This window comes from Heteronotia binoei, chromosome 8, assembly GCF_032191835.1.
Source record: "Heteronotia binoei isolate CCM8104 ecotype False Entrance Well chromosome 8, APGP_CSIRO_Hbin_v1, whole genome shotgun sequence".
Taxonomy (NCBI): Eukaryota; Metazoa; Chordata; class Lepidosauria; order Squamata; family Gekkonidae; genus Heteronotia; species Heteronotia binoei.
Genome location: NC_083230.1, coordinates 56,166,866 through 56,186,115, shown reverse-complemented (window position 1 = coordinate 56,186,115; position 19,250 = coordinate 56,166,866). Strand labels below are relative to the sequence as shown.

General features: G+C 40.9%; 1 protein-coding gene across 1 annotated transcript in view; it reads left to right on the top strand.

The window, feature by feature from the left end:
* Positions 1–3,083: 3,083 nt before the first annotated feature.
* The window catches only part of E2F7 (E2F transcription factor 7), a 43,571-nt gene continuing 27,404 nt past the window's right edge, over positions 3,084–19,250 (top strand). Inside the window, exons 1-4 of the mRNA XM_060245117.1 lie at positions 3,084–3,426; positions 4,041–4,133; positions 12,864–13,142; positions 18,732–18,900. Of these exons, the coding sequence (XP_060101100.1) occupies positions 3,307–3,426; positions 4,041–4,133; positions 12,864–13,142; positions 18,732–18,900 (661 nt within the window). The 5' untranslated portion in view covers positions 3,084–3,306. The remainder of the gene's footprint in view (positions 3,427–4,040; positions 4,134–12,863; positions 13,143–18,731; positions 18,901–19,250) is intronic.

The window sequence follows — 19,250 nt, the reverse complement described above, 5'->3', positions numbered from 1 at the left end:
CCTGGTCCACCACCCCGACAAAGCTATGGGAGCCTGCCGCTGCCCTCTATGGACCCGGATCTCGCCCCTGCCCACCATGTGATGCTTATAGAGACTCTACCAGAAAGGCCCCTCCACGCTGCTGAGGTAGCTAGAGCCACGGGTAGAGACCGCATCCTCTTTTGCACTCTTTTGCACTCTTGGGATTCCCGAATTCTTGAATCAGTACCTCATCCAGCACATTTGTTCCGCCCCTTTCCATCCAGCCACCAACAGCCAAGCAGAGCACATGGTGCGCACCACTAAAAAGGCCCTGGGTCGCATTGTACAGGGAGATTGGGATCACCGCCTGGCAGCCTTCCTATTTGATAACAGAATCATCCCAACCCCGTCACCGGGTTAAGTTCCAGCTGACTTGGCCAGGGCTCCAGCTCAAAAAAAAGGTCTCCAGCAGAGGGAAGGCACTTGGCACTCCCAGACTGCACACTCCATCCTCTGCTGCCTCCATCCTCCAACAGGCTTGTGAACAGAGTGAAAGATGTAAGAGCTCTCAACAGAACTACATTTCTGTGCGTTCCTGCTCAAAAAAGCCTAGGGGACAAGTGCATTATGTGACTGCGTATGATGGGGTGGCCAGACTTGCTTAATATAAAAGCCACATAGAATAAACATCAGATGTTTGAGAGCTGAAAGACATGAACATCAGAAGTTTGAGAGCTACAGAGTGAGAGCTCTCAATGACTGTGCTATGGAGCAGATGGTCTCAGAACCTACCAGGGGTGGGGCGGTCCTGGATTTGGTCCTAAGTAATGCCCAAGACTTGGTGAGAGATGTAAAAGTGATCGTACCGCTTGGGAGCAGTGATCATAATGTTATTGATTTCACCATTTGTATAAATAGAGAGTTGCCCCAAAAGACCAGCACAACCACGTTTAACTTTAAAAGGGGTAAATTCTCTGAGATGAGGAGGCATGTGAAGAGGAAACTGGAAGGAAAGGTAAATACAGTCAAAACCCTTGGGGAAGCTTGGAGGCTATTTAAAACTATAATCCTAGAAGCTCAGATAAAATATATACCACAAGTTAGGAAAGACACAAACAGGTATAAGAAAAGGCCTGCATGGTTAACAAACAAAGTAATGGAAGCTGTAAAAGGTAAGAAGGACTCCTTTAAGCGGTGGAAAGCTAGTCCAAGTGAGATTAATAAAAGGGAACACAGGCTGTGGCAAATCAAATGCAAGACTGTGATCACGCAGGCAAAAAGGGACCATGAGGAGCATATTGCAAAAAACATAAAGACCAACAATAAAAATTTCTTCAAATATATTAGAAGCAGGAAACCAGCCAGGGAGGCAATGGATGACCAAGGGGTGACATGATAGAGGTTTACAAGATAATGCATGGGATGGAGAAAGTAGAGAAAGAAGTACTTTTCTTGCTTTCTCACAATACAAGAACTCGTGGGCATTCGATGAAATTGCTGAGCAGTCAGGTTAAAACGGATAAAAGGAAGTACTTCTTCACCCAAAGGGTGATTAACATGTGGAATTCACTGCCACAGGAGGTGGTGGTGGCTACAAGCATAGACAGCTTCAAGAGGGGGTTAGATAAAAATATGGAGCAGAGGTCCATCAGTGGCTATTAGCCACAGTGTGTGTGTATGTATGTATGTATGTATATATATATATATATAATTTTTTTGGGCCACTGTGTGACACAGTGTTGGACTGGATGGGCCATTGGCCTGATCCAACATGGCTTCTCTTATGTTCTTACGTGGAGTCACGCACAAGCACCCCATTCCGGGAGAAGCTGGGCCTGCTGGTTCTCAGTCTGCCACACGTGGCTCTCTCTCTGGCTGTGTTTTTTGGGAGGGCGAAACAAGGACTCTCATTGGGCTGTGTGAGAACACACATCCATGAAATGCAGTTGATGGCACTGTACTGTTCTGTGTCAATATGCAGAAAGTAATCTACTGAACGGGTGATGTCATTTCCAGTTATATCATGGTGTGTGGCCTAATATACAAATGAGTTCCTGCTGGGCTTTTTCTACAAAAAAAGCCTTGCTTGTCCCCAAAGTAAAAGATGTGTAGGTGTGCTTCTATATCTGGGATAGGTAATTTCGGTCTTCTCAGTGGCCACACTCATGCCAGTTTGGGGATCAGACGTGCATTTTTCTGCACTACTCAACTCCCCTCACTGGTGGTTACGCCATTTAATAAAGTTACCTCCATTTAGGAAGAATTTGGACACCCTGCAGATACTAGACACCCCAAGAGATATAACACGTTTGAGATCTCTTGCATGCTAAGTTTGAAAACATTCTTCTTATAATCAAAATGTTCTACCACACTTTTTCTTCAAATGGGACAGAATCAGCAAGGATTGGATAAAGTTCCTTCTGTCATATTACCCTTCTCTTTTATATGGGGAAATGCAGGAAGCCTAAATTATGAATGTGTGATGGTCAGTGTTTCTGACAGGCATGTAAAAAAAACCCACAGCTAATCACAGCACCCAACCATGCACAATATGATACCCACCATGTGCTCATGGATTTATTCAGTATTGTGTAGACTTGATCCACACAATTTGTTGTGGTGTGAAGGTATACGAAGACTGGTCTTGCCTTTGTCTACATGATGTTTGGCACATACCTGAATTTGCCCGTTTTCCAGAAAGACACATCTACCAGCTAAAAGCAATGCATTTTCTTTCTTTCGGCAAATTTGGGGGGAAATTTTCTGTCAGTTGAGTTCTTAGAGATTTTAGGAAGCGCAAAGTTGTTAGCCACCCAACAAAGCTCTGCAACAGCAGGCTGAAGTGGGCGGGCGAGGGAGGGAAAAGCATAATGCTCCCCGCCACCTTCAACAGGGTCTTTCAGTGTTAAGTTTCCAAGCTCCATCTGTTCCCTTCACTTTCTCCCACTCTCCAGGGCTGCACTTGAGCAACTTAACAAAAGCCTTCCCACCCCCTCCTCCCAGCCGAGCCACTCCGCCCCAGGCTTCCCAGGTAGCACAAGGTGGGAGGGGGCGGCGGCAGAGACGGCGGGGAAACAGACGCAGCGGCCGCAATGAAGGCGCGGGACCCTGAGACAGAGCGCGCCGAGTCTAGCGCCAACTCCCCGAGCAGGGCTCCAGCCTGATTGGAGAGAACACCCGGGGGACGCCCCTTCAGAAAGATCCTGATTGGCCGGATTGTAAAAATATGTTTCAGGGCGCCAGAATAGAAGCTTTAGCGCCTAGTGGAATCTCCAGGCAGTAGAGAGGCAGTCAGTGTTGGCACGTAGCTGGTGGTGGGCTCCGGGGGCGACAGCATCAGCTTGAATGCGGGGTTCCTCTTTCCCCTCCAACGATCCCCAATGCACCTCAGACGCGGCAGTGGCTTTGGAAGCGCCGAAGCGAAGGCATCCCTTTGAGAAGACAGGGAAGAAAGTCGCAGGAAAAGTAAGTGCTTAGCATGCGGGGTACATTTGGGGCAGGAAGAAAGTAGGGTTGTGCTCGTAAACGTGCGGGGGGGCTGCAGCTCAGAAGTTGCCTTGGGCAAGCAGAAGGAGGAAGAGAGAGAAGGAAGAAAGCTTCCTCTTGTTAATTTCCCCCCCCCCCGCCCTCCCGGCCTGGTTTTTAAGAAAGCGGGTGGGGGGGGGGGTGGCCTGCCGGTTGGACAGGACTCTCCCGAGTTCAGGGCGCGGCATTGTTTGATTTTGTCCTTGACTCGCTGCGTGGTAGACAGTTTCAGATGCGGTGGTTCAAAGGCGGAATTCCTCCTCCAGGTTCTTTGCGCCAAAAATAACTGATCCCGGTAAAAATTCTCTGAACCCGAGTGACAGATTCGCCAGAAGGTTTCCCACCTCTCCAAGAACTCCCGCCCCTTGGCTGCCAATCTTAAATCGTCCTCTCCTTGAGAGCTAAACTAAACACCTGATTCTTCATCATTAAGACCTACGAATTTATGAAGGTCACGGTATTTAGATCTTATTGGGGAGGAATTGTACCAGTTTCGGAAATGTAATTTTTGCACGAGAAGGTCGTATCTGTGGTCTTGTGCTACTCTTTTGCAGATAGAAATGAATTGTTTAACTCTGAAAGACTTGGTTAGTCCAAGACACACGAAGATGAATTTTACAGATGAAGATGGGGGAAATGCACAAAAGGTAAATGAATAGAATTAATTGTCCAAATCCTCCAGTTTATTAACAATTAGTTGGTGTATAAAGAATTGAACATGTATTTTGAAGTCCATTTGGGATAGTTAGGCCTTGTTTCAAATTTTATAAATTGTGATGGAACTAAAAAACTTGAGCGAAAAACCCCATACATTTTAAAGCAAGTTTCTTTGTTTAAAGCTATAGTATCTTTATTTAAGATTATTGTTACATTGGATAATTATTATTTCCAAAAAATCCAAAGAGAAGGAAAGAAAATTGTAATAATGCTACCATTTTTTAAAAAGTGATGTTTTTTAGTTTAACACTAGTCTTCCAATTTGTTAAGCTCTCGATTTTGCATTAAAAACTTCCTTTTGGCTCTAATTTCAGATGAAAGTCAGTCCCCACCCCCGCCCATTTAAAGGAAGTGAATCATTTAGGCTAGGGAAATGGATGGACATTTTGCAATACATGTGCCAATGGGTATGGGATTATTGGCGAACCTCTTTATTGTTGCCTAATCATTGAATCAGTTAAAGTTCAATCCCAAACAGTTATGATCTTCTAAATCCGTTGAAGAGGTTTATAAAAAGGTGTAATTCTGTTGAGGATTGCACTGTTAGAGTACAGTACTAAACACACTTTCCTGGGAGTAAGGAATAGAATAGATCACTGAATAGATCTAAGTAGGCTTATTTAGAATTGCTCTCTTTGACACTTCTGGGTGTAAAATCCTGCGCTGGTCCAGTGTTTGTTGGCAGTGCTCAGTCTGATCAAAATAATCACTAGTGGATGAAAAATGTTGCCGTATGTGATGTTATAAACCTTAAGACGTTCATCAGATTAAGCTAGAACCATAACATTAAATACTGCTTTTCCTTGTGATGTACATATGTGAAGGTTTTTTGAAAATTTCCTGAAAAGATGTAACAATACCTGGAAATTTAAATTTGTGAAGAAAGAATGTTTGGGAGGAAATTTGAAATTATTCAATACATGTCTTTGCAAATCTACAGTTAATACTTTAAGAACATAGCATGCATTATGTATCTAGAATAGCAAGAACATAAAATTGTATGGTATCATATAGTCCTGATTTTTAACATCCTAGTTTTGTGCAAATAATGATTCCAAGTGTACATAATGCTAAAGATAAAGTGTACACAGTGCTAAAAGTTGTATTAATGATTGCCAAGCATATGAGTTGGTAAAATAGGGAAAAAATAAAAATATCCATTAACAACATAGTAAAAGAAATTTTTTGTTATCTGGATGTTGTCAACATTATCCAGAAGCAATACAAAAAACTTGTTGGCCATGGTAACAGTTGGATTATTGCACATGCCACAAAAGAATTCCTCTTCCCAAATGCTGTTTTTAAAAAAACTGCCTGCAGCCCAATGAATTGCATTTAATACTAATAGTACTAATAAGTAAATTTGGATATTGGGGTAAACTATACTATACTGGCTTCTGTAATATATTATCATCTCACAGAATAAGTGTCATACCGACTGGACAAAATTGGCCACATGAAACAATATATCATTTAACTTCTGCCATCCTGAGCAGGTCTACCAGCAGTCCACTTGTGGTTAATCAGTGAGGTTTCCTCCTGAGTAAGTGTTCATACAATTGCACTATAAGTAGCATACCACTGAAAATAATACAGCATCGAGTTTCTTTCTTTACTTAGATTAAGTTTCCGAATAATCAGTAGATCCTGATTTAGGATCAGGAACGTTATTTTTTATCTCTAGCAACTTCAGACAGCTGAAGGTTTGTACAAGTTGGAGCAAGCTTCTTTGATCTTATTTGTCAGCTCATTTCTTAATTTAGTGTAATTTAGTACATATATTTCCAAACATAGATGAACTTTTTCACATTCTGTAGAAGATGGAGTTATTGGCATCAGGGAAGAGAATTGTATATGTCTGCAGTATGTGGAATTGTAGTCACTTAGCATGATTGTCTTACATAGTTATTAGAGAACTTTTTAAGGGAGTGAAAGGCAGAAAAGGGTTTTTTAAGTTGTTGGCTTAAAAGCATTTTAGTCATTATTTTGATAGATGGCTTATTCTAAAAGACAGAAATCGCAGATCGCCACATACTGGTTTGATGAACCAAACACAAAAGACCTGTAAAAACATTTATTAGGCCAGTGGCTCCCACCTTTTTGACACCAGGGACCTGTTTTGTGGAAGATAATTTTTCCACAGACTGGTGGGGGGGCGGTGCTGGGGTTTTTGCCGCCCCAGGCCACCCACCCGCACCCCATCCCTGCCCCCGATGGGGGTCTTTAAATGGGGGGGGGGAGACTGGGGGTGTTTCTGCCACCTCCCTGCTAGGTTTGTTACTAGTAAATACTGGATAAGTAGAAATAATGAGTATTATTTTTGTTACACGGAGAGGCTTTGAGGTGTTTTCTTTTACAGTAACCTCCGTGGTCTCGGCTTTTATTGCCACCTGCCTGCTAGGTGGCAGAAGGCCAGTCTGCCTCCCCCCTTCCATTTAAAGACCCCCACTGATCAGCTGATTGGTGGGGGTCTATAAAAGAAGGGTAGGGCTAAGGCTGCAGCAGCGCTGCCCCTTCTGCCGGCCTGGGACGGAGGCAGATGAAAGAGGTGGTGTGGCCTTGCTTTGAGGCTGCCTCCCCTGCAATGAGTGAGGCCGCGCTGCCTCTTTTGTCCGCCCAGGTCCCAGGTGGGCAGAAGGGGAAGGGCTGCTCTGCCTCACTCCAAGGCTGCCTCAGAGTGAGGCCTCACTGCCTCTTTCATCTGCCCAGGTCCCGGGCGGGCGAGAGGGATGGCATGGCTGCTCTGCCTTGCTTTGCGACCTGGTTGCTAGCACGGACCGGGACCAGTCCACAGCCCAGTGGTTGGGGAGCTCTGTATTGGGCCCAACCAAAATAGCACAAGTCTGGAAACTTCTGCATTTTACCAGAATTCCTCTTCAAGCTGAATGTTAAAAATACAAAGGGCAAAGTGTAGATGGGCCTCCTGTGTGCACCTGTGCTGAGATTCAGCAATGGGTTTTCAATGGGAGGCCAACATTTTTCCTTCTCAGAAAGCTAAGGTACCATTTGGTATCCATTCCACCCAATCTATTCAAAACTGGCATTCTACATGGGATACAAACAAGGGACCCTGAGATCTGGGTCTAAGATATCTTTTTGCTTTTTCTCTCCTCCTGTTTTTAATATTCAACTTTCTAAAACTTCCTTGCAGGACTTCAAAGTTTGCATACTGTTTTGTGTTATTTTGGTTGGGTTAATAAAAGGTATTATATGGCTTTTGTTTTGGGGTCTTTCTTAAGAGATTTTTTACTGAAAACAGTGAGGGGAAGCATTTTCTTTTATCTCAGTTTTTCTCCCCAGTCCATATCTATTTCAGTTTGAGACATAGTATTTTTACAGTGAACAAAGCAACATAAAACATACTTCACTTTGATTGGATGGACAACCTGGACCCTTTGCGTAGCACTCGTTAATTTGGAGTTTCTTTCTGCCCATTGTTCCACATTTGATATATGTTTCCACTTCCCAAGTAAATAATAAAAACACTGCAGATGTCATTTTAGTCAGATTAAACAGTCACATTTGGTCGTCTTGTCATCATTTATTATCTTAAGCAGGTCGCAGACTAGCCAGCCCATTTTCTTCACTGAAACTGGAGAGTTGTCCTAGTGAGATAAATGTGTTAAGCTTCCAGCCCAGTAGAGTTTTTCCACTCAGAGCAATAATGTAGGATTTAAATAAGAAGCACTATACTGACAATAGCAGCTTGCGTGTCCAGTGATCATATAAGCAACAACCACTATTGTACTGCAAGATGTGGTTTCTCTGGGGCTGCACAAGAATGCAATCAGATGTGACTGATTGCAGAGTAGCAGGATGGAGGACAACTCAGAAGGATTCTGCAGAACCCCTTTTGACCCTCAAAACACACTTTGTTGTGTTTTAGCAAAGAAACAAAGGGTTTACTGTCTGGGACACAGCTGAGAAGATTCTGTGTCCCAACTGAATCTGCAAAAGTCTAGATTAGGAAGTCTGTTAAATCCCTGTTAAATGAATGTAATAACTGGCTGAATAATATATGAGTTGGTATGATCTACTATACAAAAGCAAGGATGAACCAATTGTTCTGTGCTGAGAATTAAATCAGAAGTTTTTGTGATCACAGGTCCATGCTTACATCAGCTACCTTGACTGGTAGAAATGTATTTTAAACATTAAAAGTTGCTGGGTAAACATTCCAACTTTTCTGAAGAGTTATGAAATACTGAGTTCTGATAAGTTATGAAACTGTTCTGCCTTCTGAGTGGTTACTTTCTCCGATGTGATTTTACATTTCTGAACTTAAAAAAGTTCTTATTTTGAGAATGTCAGCAATTTATTTAAACATAGCTAATAAAGATATTGATTATTATTGACATTATTGTGATATTTCTACCAGGCAGAGCTGAAAACTGGTTTTGCCAGGTTTTTCAGTCATCAACAACCTGGGCCACATACCTATATATATATAAAGGAGCTGATTTCTAGAGCCAGTTTGGTGTAGTGGTTAAGTGTGCAGAGTGCAGACTCTTATCTGGGAGAACCAGGTTTGATTTCCCACTCCTCCATTTGCACCTGCTGGAATGGCCTTGGGTCAGCCATAGCTCTCAGAGGAGTTATCCTTGAAAGCTCTCACAACCCCACCCACCTCACAGGGTGTCTGTTGTGGGTGGGGGGGGAGGTAAAGGAGATTGTGACCACTTTGAGATTCAGAGTATAGGGTGGGATATAAATCTAGCATCCTTCTTCTAGATTCTGTCACAGCATTGGCCATGACTTGGTAGAGTTTACACACACGTGTGTGCGCTCAATACACACAAACATATAGCATGATAAAAAATCATTTCCAAAGACGGGTTGGGCAAAAGGGTGGGAAGATTAACATCTTCCATGACATTCCACAGAGTAACAGACTTCAATCTAGTACATAACTGAGCAGTAATCCTCCCACATTGTGTGTTAATGGGGTATAGGTTTTGTTCTACTCATACGTCTTCGATTATAGCATATTAACTACTTTCTCCCACATAAGTGAGTAGATGCCGTAAATGTTGTAGAACAATAACTACCCTGCCCCTGGGCACATTTGCAATGAGAATTACTACCTGACCATAGTACTGGATTGTCTGTCCTCCACTATGCTACTCTCATAATGGCATAATGTTTCTCTGTGCAAAGAACGAATTGCTTGTTATTATTGGTGGAAGTTGTGTGTAAACAGAGAATGTTAACTATTCTGCTATATCTTCAGCTCAAAGCAGATTACAATATCCCCTTTGGGCAGAACCTGTGGCAGAGGCCATCAGACAAGATTTCCCATGAATGCTGCATTTCTTTTCCTCATGCACCCTGCACACTTTAATAACATTTATTAATTTGTATAGAAGAAAGTAATGAGCCGTATAGAGGAACTGCAAATGGTTCAAAGGAAGACATTTAAACCTCTGTTTTACCTCCAGTGGCTCAAGTATCTGATCTGAAGGCTTTAGCCCCTTTTAGCTGCATTCCAGATTGTAATCCAGTTATTTTGTCATATAGAACTCAACTGGTAGCTGGCACTTGCATAGCTCAAACTCCTCATTTGATTGTTACCACTGTAAGTTCTGTTTCTTGGTGTGATGGAAACCTGCCAACCATTTTGTTCTTTCAAAAATATAAAGCATCAAGAAACATTAGAAGTCTCTTATCAATCCAAACAATGGTTCAGTCTGAGGTGAGGCCAAAAAACACAGATGTCTTGAGAACTAAGGTCAAATTGCTTGTAGCTTCAAAAAGTGAGATAAAGGAGTTGGGCAGCTATGCAGGTGCCAATCAGACCATTAGACCTGGCATTTTCAAGGCCCAACAATGAGAAAGTGTGTTTGGCTCTATGCATTCTGTTAGTGCATAGATCTCTGGCTGGGAGAAGGTACTTGATTAATTAGGCCCTACACCTGAAGAGCATATGGTCTCATTGAGGCAGATTACTTATGTATAAGGTCTATATGCAGGACAGGGAGGGATGGGTTGGGAGAGGTGTTGATCAGAGGAATTAACTCCCCAACCGAAACAATATGGATGGAAATACTGCACCCTAAGGGTTACTTATCACCCGTTTGATAAGACCCTTGAGGCTGATCTTGAGGTGGGGAAGGAAATAAGAGATGATTAAAGCTAATAATGTTAGTATACTGGGAGACTTCAACTACCCTCATATTGACTGGGTAAGCATGGGCTCGACTCATGCTGTAGAAATGAGATTCTTAGAAATCATAAATGATTGCACTGAAATAGTTCGTTACAGAGCCAGCTAGAGGGGTAGTGATCTTGTATTTGGTTATGAGCAGGTCTCAAGTCCTGGTGAGAAATGAAGAGGTTGTTACACCAATTGGAAACAGTGACCACAATTGCTATTAACTTAAGCATCCGTGTCAGTGGAAACTGTAACATTTGATTTCAAAAGCGGGAACTTTACAAAAATGAGGGGCATAGTAAAAACAAAACGGAAGGGGAAGCACAGGGGAGTCAAATCCCTAGAGGATGCTTGGAAGCTATTTACAACCACACTAATTAAGACCCAAATAGAATGCATTCTATAGGTTAGGAAAAGCACTGCCAAGTCTAAAAGAAGGCCTGTGTGGTTAGCAATGCAAGTCAACGAAGCTATAAAGAGTAAAGCAGCTTCGTTTAAAAAATGGAAGGTCTGCTCCGATGAAATTGAACAGGAGGGAGAACAGGCTCTGGCAAAAGAAATGTAAGTCAATAATTAGGCATGCAGAAAGAGATTTTGAGGAGCAGATTGCTAAAAGCATCAAGACAATAAACATTTTTTAAAAAATATATCCAGAGCAAGAAACCAGTCAGAGAAGTAGTGGGGGCCTTTGGATGACAAAGGAATAAAGGGATTGCTAAAGGAAGATGGCAGAGAAGTTCAGTAGCTTTTCCACCTCTGCTTCTGTGTTCACTGTGGGAAGTGTGGGGCATGTACCAATGCCACAGCTTTAGAAAGGGAGTCTGAAGAACTATGTCAAATTGAGGTGACCAGAGATGAAGTTCTAGATTTGCTAGGGAAATTAAAAACAGATAAGTCTCCATGTCCTGATGGCATACACCCAAGGAATTGAGATGTGAGATAGTTGATCTACTAACTCATGAGGCTAATGGGGTCTGAACTTGTTGAGAATGAGGGGGGGAGATCCTGGGGTTATAGTGGACAGCTCAATGAAAGTGTCATCTCGGTGTACTGCAGGTGAAAAAGGCAAGCTCTTGTGTAAGAAATTATTAGGAAAGGAACTGAGAATAAAATCATTGATAAAATAATGCCTCTATAAATTCATGGTGCAGCCTCATTTGGAAAACTGTGTAGAGTTCTGGTCACTGTATCTCAAAAAGAACATTGTGGAGCTGGAAGAAGGGCAACCAAGATGATTAGGGGATTAGAGCACCTTCCCTATGAAAAAAGGCTGAAGAGTCTGGGACTTTTCAGTTTAGAAAAGAGATGACTAATAGAGGATTATAAAATTATGTGTGGGGTGGAGAGAGCTGACAGAGAAAATTTTTTCTCCCTCTCCCAAAATCCTAGAACTCAAGGGCATCCAATGAAGCTGATGGTTAGTCTGCCCCAATGAACTGAACAGGAGGGACCACAGGTTCTGGCAATAGAAATGTAAGTCAATAATTAGGCATGAAAAAAGGAAATGCAACTTTATATAGAGAGTGATTAAAATATGGAATTCACTGCTAGAGGATGTAGTAATGGCCACAGAAATAAACAGCTTTAAAAGGGGATTAGGTAGATTCATTGAGAATAATTCTCATTGTCTACTAGCCATGGTGACTGAGGGGAACTTTCACATTCAGAGGCACTAAACTTCTGAATCCAAGAGCCAACATCAAGGGAAACCTTTATGCCCTGTTGTTGGCTGTCCAGATGAACTGGTTGGTCATTGTGTGAGAAAATGTTGACTAGATGGACTACTGGACTGATCCAGAAGGGCTCTTATGTCCTCACCTAATTGGTTGAGCCACCTGATTAGCAACAAACCTGATTGGTCAAGTTACATCATTGACCATACATTTGATTGTGTAACTAGAATGATGCCAATGCAGATCATTGGACATAAAGATTCTTCAGTTTCGTTTCTGTCCTTTGCATGGATCACATCTAACTTTAGGATACTTGATTCTGAGCGTGGCATGCTGGCTAGAGCCCTCGTTTTGGACTTTGAAACCCTGCTGAACTCCTTGCCAGGTGGCATCTCAAGCCAATGCTTGTAAATGTGCTAGATTAGATATTTCGCTTTATTACTTTATCTCCACTGTTCACTGCCCTCTTATTGTTGATTCCTGCACAATCTTTTAATAAATCATTCAAATTTTGTGGTGGTTTTGAGTTTGGGGCTTCAATCTGAATCCAGTAAATTAGCTATTTTCTGGAACTCACCTTGTAACCATCCTACTTTATAGGGCTGACTTCTTGATCTTAAAGCTGGGAGGGGTGGAGGTTTGGTCTCTGGCTGACGGGATAGTGTACCCAAGGGGAGGGGGGTTCACACTCCAGCCTTTTGTGGCTTTGTTTTTGCCTTACCTGTCCCCATTAAGGAAGACTTCAGCTTTAAAATCTTTTGACACAGAGTAGTGATAAATACAGTTGCATTGATTGGTGGCCTCTGTACCTTCTGACTGTCTTCTCTCTTTTACAGGAAAACATATTTGATCGACCTAAAATGACTCCAAAGACTCCTATGAAAAATGAACCCATTGATTTATCAAAACAAAAAAACTGCACCCCTGAGAGAAATCCAATTACACCTGTTAAACTGAGTGATAAGCCCCTGACAGATCCGTGGACGCCCACAGCTAACCTGAAGATGCTTATTAGTGCTGCCAGCCCTGACATGCGGGATAGGGAAAAGAAGAAAGAGCTTTTCAGGCCTATTGAGAATAGTGAATTTGGTGGTGCTTTTCCTGATTCCTTGCAGGTAAGAGACTTGTCATATAAAGTTTGTTGAGGGTGTGTAGTCGATCAATGTCTGCTTCCATTAAACAACATTCTGTTTCATAAGGAATAACTGTGACACTGCTGTCTTTGGGCTGTTTGCTGATTGGGAACCCATCTTTTGCATCTTTCCAGATATACCTCCTGTCTCTGTTAGGTGAAAAGGCTCTACTTTTGTGTGGTTAAGGAATCCAGTCCTTTCTGATTTAAACAGCAGGAATCAGTGAAAGGTGGATCACACTTCAGACTCCTCAGTGCAAGAGACTGCTCAAGCCCCTGACATTTCATATAGAACATATGGAAGACATGTTTAATTACCTTCAGGTGCTTTGAGGAGTTTCTGTTCATGTGCCTTGTACAACACTGCCAGCTTACCTAAAAAAAGACAAGGGCAGTCTTGATGTTAAGGTCCTATGAGATTTCTAGTCTTTGCTTTGCATTTACTTCATTTCTTTCATTACTTGCAGGTTTACTGTGGTTTACCACCTGTCTTGTTTTGCCTTTCTGCTAAAATCATAGGTCCTTATATTGCCTAAATAGGCAAACACTGGTCTCGTAAGGCATAGACTCCATAATTCTAACCTGAATGGTTTTTGAGAGAAAAGGCTACCTGGAAGATTTTAGCAAAGGAATAAAAGTACATAGTTACATAGAAGTACAATTGAATTCACTGTACACATCTGGTTTTGCAACACTGAACATCTTCCTTCCCGTTCTAGTTTAAAGTCAATAGGGCAACCCAGCACCTTCTTAGTCCATTGACTTCAGTCTACTTAGAAGGCTGAAATTCTTTTCCTGCAGCCTTCAAGCTTCCACCAAAGCCTATCACTTCTGGCAAGTAGCCCTGACCTGGGTAGTCCAGGCAAGCCCAATCTTATATCTCGGAAGCTAAGCAGGGTTGATTGTGGTTAGTACTTGGATGAGAGACTGTCCTTGAAATACCCAGTCAGGAGGCGGGGCAGACTTATTCAGCCACCTCCCTGAATATCCCCCAGGCCCCCAGTACAGATCAGTCACCAGAGCTTGACATGACTTCCAGGTGCAGGCACACACACGCATGAAGAATCATTCTGGCAAGTCACTTAAGTATGCATGTCAGTCTGAAGATTATCTTAAATTCAAATTAGTTTGGTTGCAGCATTATTTAGAATACACTGTAAAATCCAATTAATTTATGTGAAGAAGATGATGATATTCGATTTATACCCTGCCCTTCGCTCTGAATCTCAGAGGTTTACAAACTCCTTTACCTTCCTCCCCCACAACAGACACCCTGTGAGGTAGGTGGGGCTAAGAGAGCTCTCACAGAAGCTGCCCTTTCAAGGACAGCTCTGACAGAGCTATGGCTGACCCAAGGCCATGCCAGCAGCTACAAGTGGAGAGTGGGGAATCAAACCTGGTTCTCCCAGGTAAGAGTCAGCGCACTTAACCACTACACCAAACTGTCTCTATTTCTTAATCCCATCATTATGTGAAGCTGGACACATTCTTTTTCAGAATCCGATAGAAGACACTGTTGGCATATCAAAGTAAGCCTGTTTAACAAGCCCCTAACCATATATTCACTTATGGAAATTTCCAGTTTTGTGTTTTAAACAATTTTATTGATAACATATGGTAATAATTTCCATTAATAACTTCTTTTCATCTATCCCATATGCTTCTTTCTAATCACCCCTCCCCCTGTTACTTGACCCCCGCCAGTGTTATTTACTCAAAATACTAACATTAAAAGGTACCCTTAATTCCTAAGAACAAAAATTAATATTCTTTCTTCTAAAGTTTAATCATTATCAAAAATTGTCCAATGTCCTTTTACTTTCCACTCGTCTTCTACATAACTTCTAAATTTTTTCCACTCCCTTTTAAAATCTTCTAAATCATAGTCTCTTAAAGTTCTTATTAATTTGTCCATCTCACTCCATGTCATAACTTTTACAATCCAATCCCATTTTTCTGGTATTTTTTTCTAGCTTCCATAACTGCGCATATATTGTCCTAGCAGCTGAAAGCAAGTACCAAATTATAGTTCTATCTTCTTTTGGAAATTTTTCCATTTGTAATCCCAACAGAAAAGTCTCTGCAGCTTTCTTGAATTCATATCCCAAGATCCTAGAAATTTCTTGTTGGATCATCTGCCAATACTTTTTCGCTCTTTCACAAGTCCACCACATATGGTAGAAAGAACCTTCATGTTTTTTACATTTCCAACATCTATCTGGCATCTTGTTATTCATCTTTGCCAATTTTTAGGAGTCATATACCATCTATACATCATTTTAAAACAGTTCTCTTTAATACTCTGACATGTTGAAAGTTTCATAGAGTTCTTCCATAAATATTCCCATGTATCCATCTGTATTTCTTTATGTAAATTTATTGCCCATTTAATCATTTGAGATTTCACTACTTCATCTTCTGTAGACCATTTTAAAAGTAACTTACAAGTTTTTGAAATTGATTTTTCATTATCTCCAAGCAGAACTTTTTCCATTTCTGTTTGCTCTCGTCTTATTCCTTCAGTTTTAATATCGTTTTCCACCAAACGCTTTATTTGTTGCATTTTAAACCAATCGTATTTGTTATTCAACTCCACAGCAGTTTTCTATTTTGCCACTTTGTATTTTTAATAGTTGATTGTATGACAGCCATTTTTCCTCACCTGTCTCAGCTGTTATTTTTATCACTTCTGCTGGCACTATCCATAATGGTTTTCTTTCATCACCATATTTCTTATATTTCATCCAGGTATTCAACAAATTCTTTCTTATATAATGGTGAGAGAAAAAACTATCCATCTTTTTCTTCCCATAATACATATAAGCGTGCCAGCCAAATTTATTTCCATGACCTTCCAATGCTAAAAGTTTTTTATTCAACAGCGTCACCCAATCTTTTATCCACACTAAACAAACTGCTTCATGATATAATCTTAAATCTGGTAATTGGAATCCTCCTCTTTCTTTAGCATCTATTAAAACTTTCATTTTAATCCTTGGTTTCTTCCCAGCCCATACAAATTCCGAAATCTTCCTTTGCCATTTGTTAAATTGTTTACTGTCTTTCACAATCGGAATAGTTTGAAACAAATACATTATTCTCGGCAAAATATACATCTTAATTGCAGCTATTCTTCCAAGCAATGACAAGTTAAGCTTATTCCATTTTATCATATCTTCATCCATTTTATGCCATAGCTTTTCATAGTTATTTTTGAACAGGTCAATATTCTTCATTGTTAGGAAATTTCCAGTTTTGACCAATATTTACATTAGTGGCATTATCTTGTCTTCTGCAAAGGAAAACAATCATCTTATTTACAGAACATGGTGTCTTTGTAGGACAGGTTTTCCAAGTCAAAACCCTTCAAAATTGTTGCTGTCCATCATTCATTTTCTCACTTCCTTGTCTCACAGAAAAACTTCCATGATTAGAATCTTCCTTTTTTAAAGATGGATTCCATCTGAACAAGGCAGCTCCTAGGTCCTTTAGGCAGAATTATCATATTGCTAAGACAACATTAACAGCTTGTGCCAATTGTTCTGCTTCAACTCTTCAGCCAGATTCTGATTTCCTATTCATCTAATAAAATAATCATGTCTCCTGCTTTCCCTGTACCTGTTGTTATAGCCTGTCATATATCACTTCTATGCAGCTGCACCTATAGGACCACTCTTCATATTGGAGTTTACTGCATATGATCATGTAAAGAAAGGATATTTGTAAGAGATATTAAACATCTCTGTATTTTCCAAATCTTGTGCACAATACATTTCACAGTTTTTAGAGTGTTTCCCACCAAGGGACCAAGTATTCTATCATTGATATGTGAGGCTGTAAAATGCCTGTCAGCTGTATGGCAGCCACTATATTAATGAACTATAAATTATACAATTACTTGTGATCAAAATATGAAAATTAAATGTACTTCTCCCTCTTTCATAGTTTTCTGATTGAATAAGTCAGTGCATCCCTGATTTACAACATAATTTAGTCCCACTGCTAGAATATGCTTATGATGGATTACTCTGTACTTTGAATTATCTGAGTTCAAAGTATAGTTACAAATGTTCATTGGCTTGCCTTACATTTATTATGTTTATTAAGTACTGTTTGGAGATGCTTTCTAAAAACTTAAATGAACATTGGCACTTCTGCAACCTCAACATCAATTTTAAACCACCCTGCTATATGAAGTTTATTATGCATAATACTGCAGAAGGCAATGTAGATACTGCAGACTGTAAAATTAAGAAATCTTACTGGGAATTGTCACTCTCAGCTTCCCTTCAAGTGAGAATTGCTTTGAATAAGTTATTTCTTCAAAGAAACTTCACAGTTTCCAAAGATGAAAGTCGTAGTCTCTGTTGTAACAAATGTCCTTTTAAGAACCTTCTGGACTATTAAGTCAGATCCATACCAATTTCTCTGTAAGACTTCCTTAGGTAATAACTGAAAAAATGCACATGAATGAAGGGATTTTGAAAGTGGGCCTCTACGGCATAGCACATGGACTTTGGAAAACTGATAGAATGCTCTCTTTAGGAACAATGATTCCTCAAAGCTCTGCTCCTCCTTTGGAGATGAGCAGAGAAACTCCCAGTCAGAATTGGATCTCATTTTTGTGTCATGAAGAACAAGTATTGTTGGGAGCCATCTTACAGACAGAAGTACTTCTTTGTTGTTTGGGAAGGAATGGGATTACATTGGTGGGGGGAGGATTTACATTACCCCCTTAATTACATTACCCAGTATCAGGCTGGGGGGGGGGGTGTTGTTTGTGTATTGTGATATTATTTCTTGGGTTTAGTTAGTGTTTTCTTCATAATGTAAGATGGCACCTTAACAATGCTATGCTAAGCCTTAACTTCACAGGGCTTAGAAGAGTGTAACTCTGCTTAAGTTGGTATTATTAAGGTAGCATCCTAAATGCTGGTAGAAAAGCAGGGCTGAAATAAATAAACAGTTTCTGTATTACTTATTTGCCATTTTTCACCTCAGAGAACATAACTTTTTCTTGTATCAGCCTACTGCTCATGGTTGCTTCTGGTACCCGATTCTGGCCATTATCCACTGTGAGAAGCAGAAAAAGCTATAAGGTCAAAGGGAATTTTTAAAAGGCCAGATTCAGCAGACCTGCTGTGGTTTATAGAACAGGCTCCTAGACACGCAGGGGGCATTTTCTTGATTACTAATATACATTGGGAGAGACAAGCAGGGTTAGATCCAGCCAGCTTTTCCACTCTATCTCGGCCAGTTTCCTCATTAAAGCCCCCTTTTTACATGGCTTTTGTCCATGCAGTTCCCATGATCAGAAACATAGCCTTTTTTGCTGATCAAAGGGGATCCCTTCCTTATTCATATTTAAAAAAACTGGTCTCATCCAGCCCAGAATCTCTTGCCTAGTTCACCTGAATTAGATGTTCAGTTCTGAACTTAATTTTCTCAACTTTATACTCATTTTTCAGCTTGAGGTCTAGAGGTGACATATTTTGAATACCACAGGCTTTATCAGTATGCTAGCCAATAGTAGAGTGACATTTAAAAGTTTTTATATTTGTTTCTTTAACAGTGTGATGCTGTAGATGATGGAATAGCAGATGACTATGAAAAGCAGAGACCCAGCAGAAAGCAGAAAAGCTTAGGGCTGCTGTGCCAAAAGTTTTTAGCTCGTTATCCCAGTTACCCACTATCAGCAGAAAAAACAACAATTTCTTTGGATGAAGTGGCTTCTAGTCTTGGTATGTATGAACGAAAACAATACTGACTGCAAGAAAGATGTTCCTAATGAGCTGTGTATATAAGTTAGGCTGTTGTACAGTTTCTGTCCTTTTCAGTGGGGCTTGCTTTGGTGGGGTGGAAAGTGCTCTCAAGTCACAGTTGACTTGTGGTGACCCTGTAGGGCAAGAAATTGTTGGAGATGGTTTGCCGTTGCCTGTCTCTGCGTCAAGGCTATGGTATTCCTCGGAAGTCTCCTATCCAAATACTAGCCAGAGCTGACCGGACAAAGTGACAGAATATTGTTTGTTCTTTTCCATTCATAACTAGAATTCCAAACCACAGTTTTCAATGTAATTGAATGCAGCCTTAG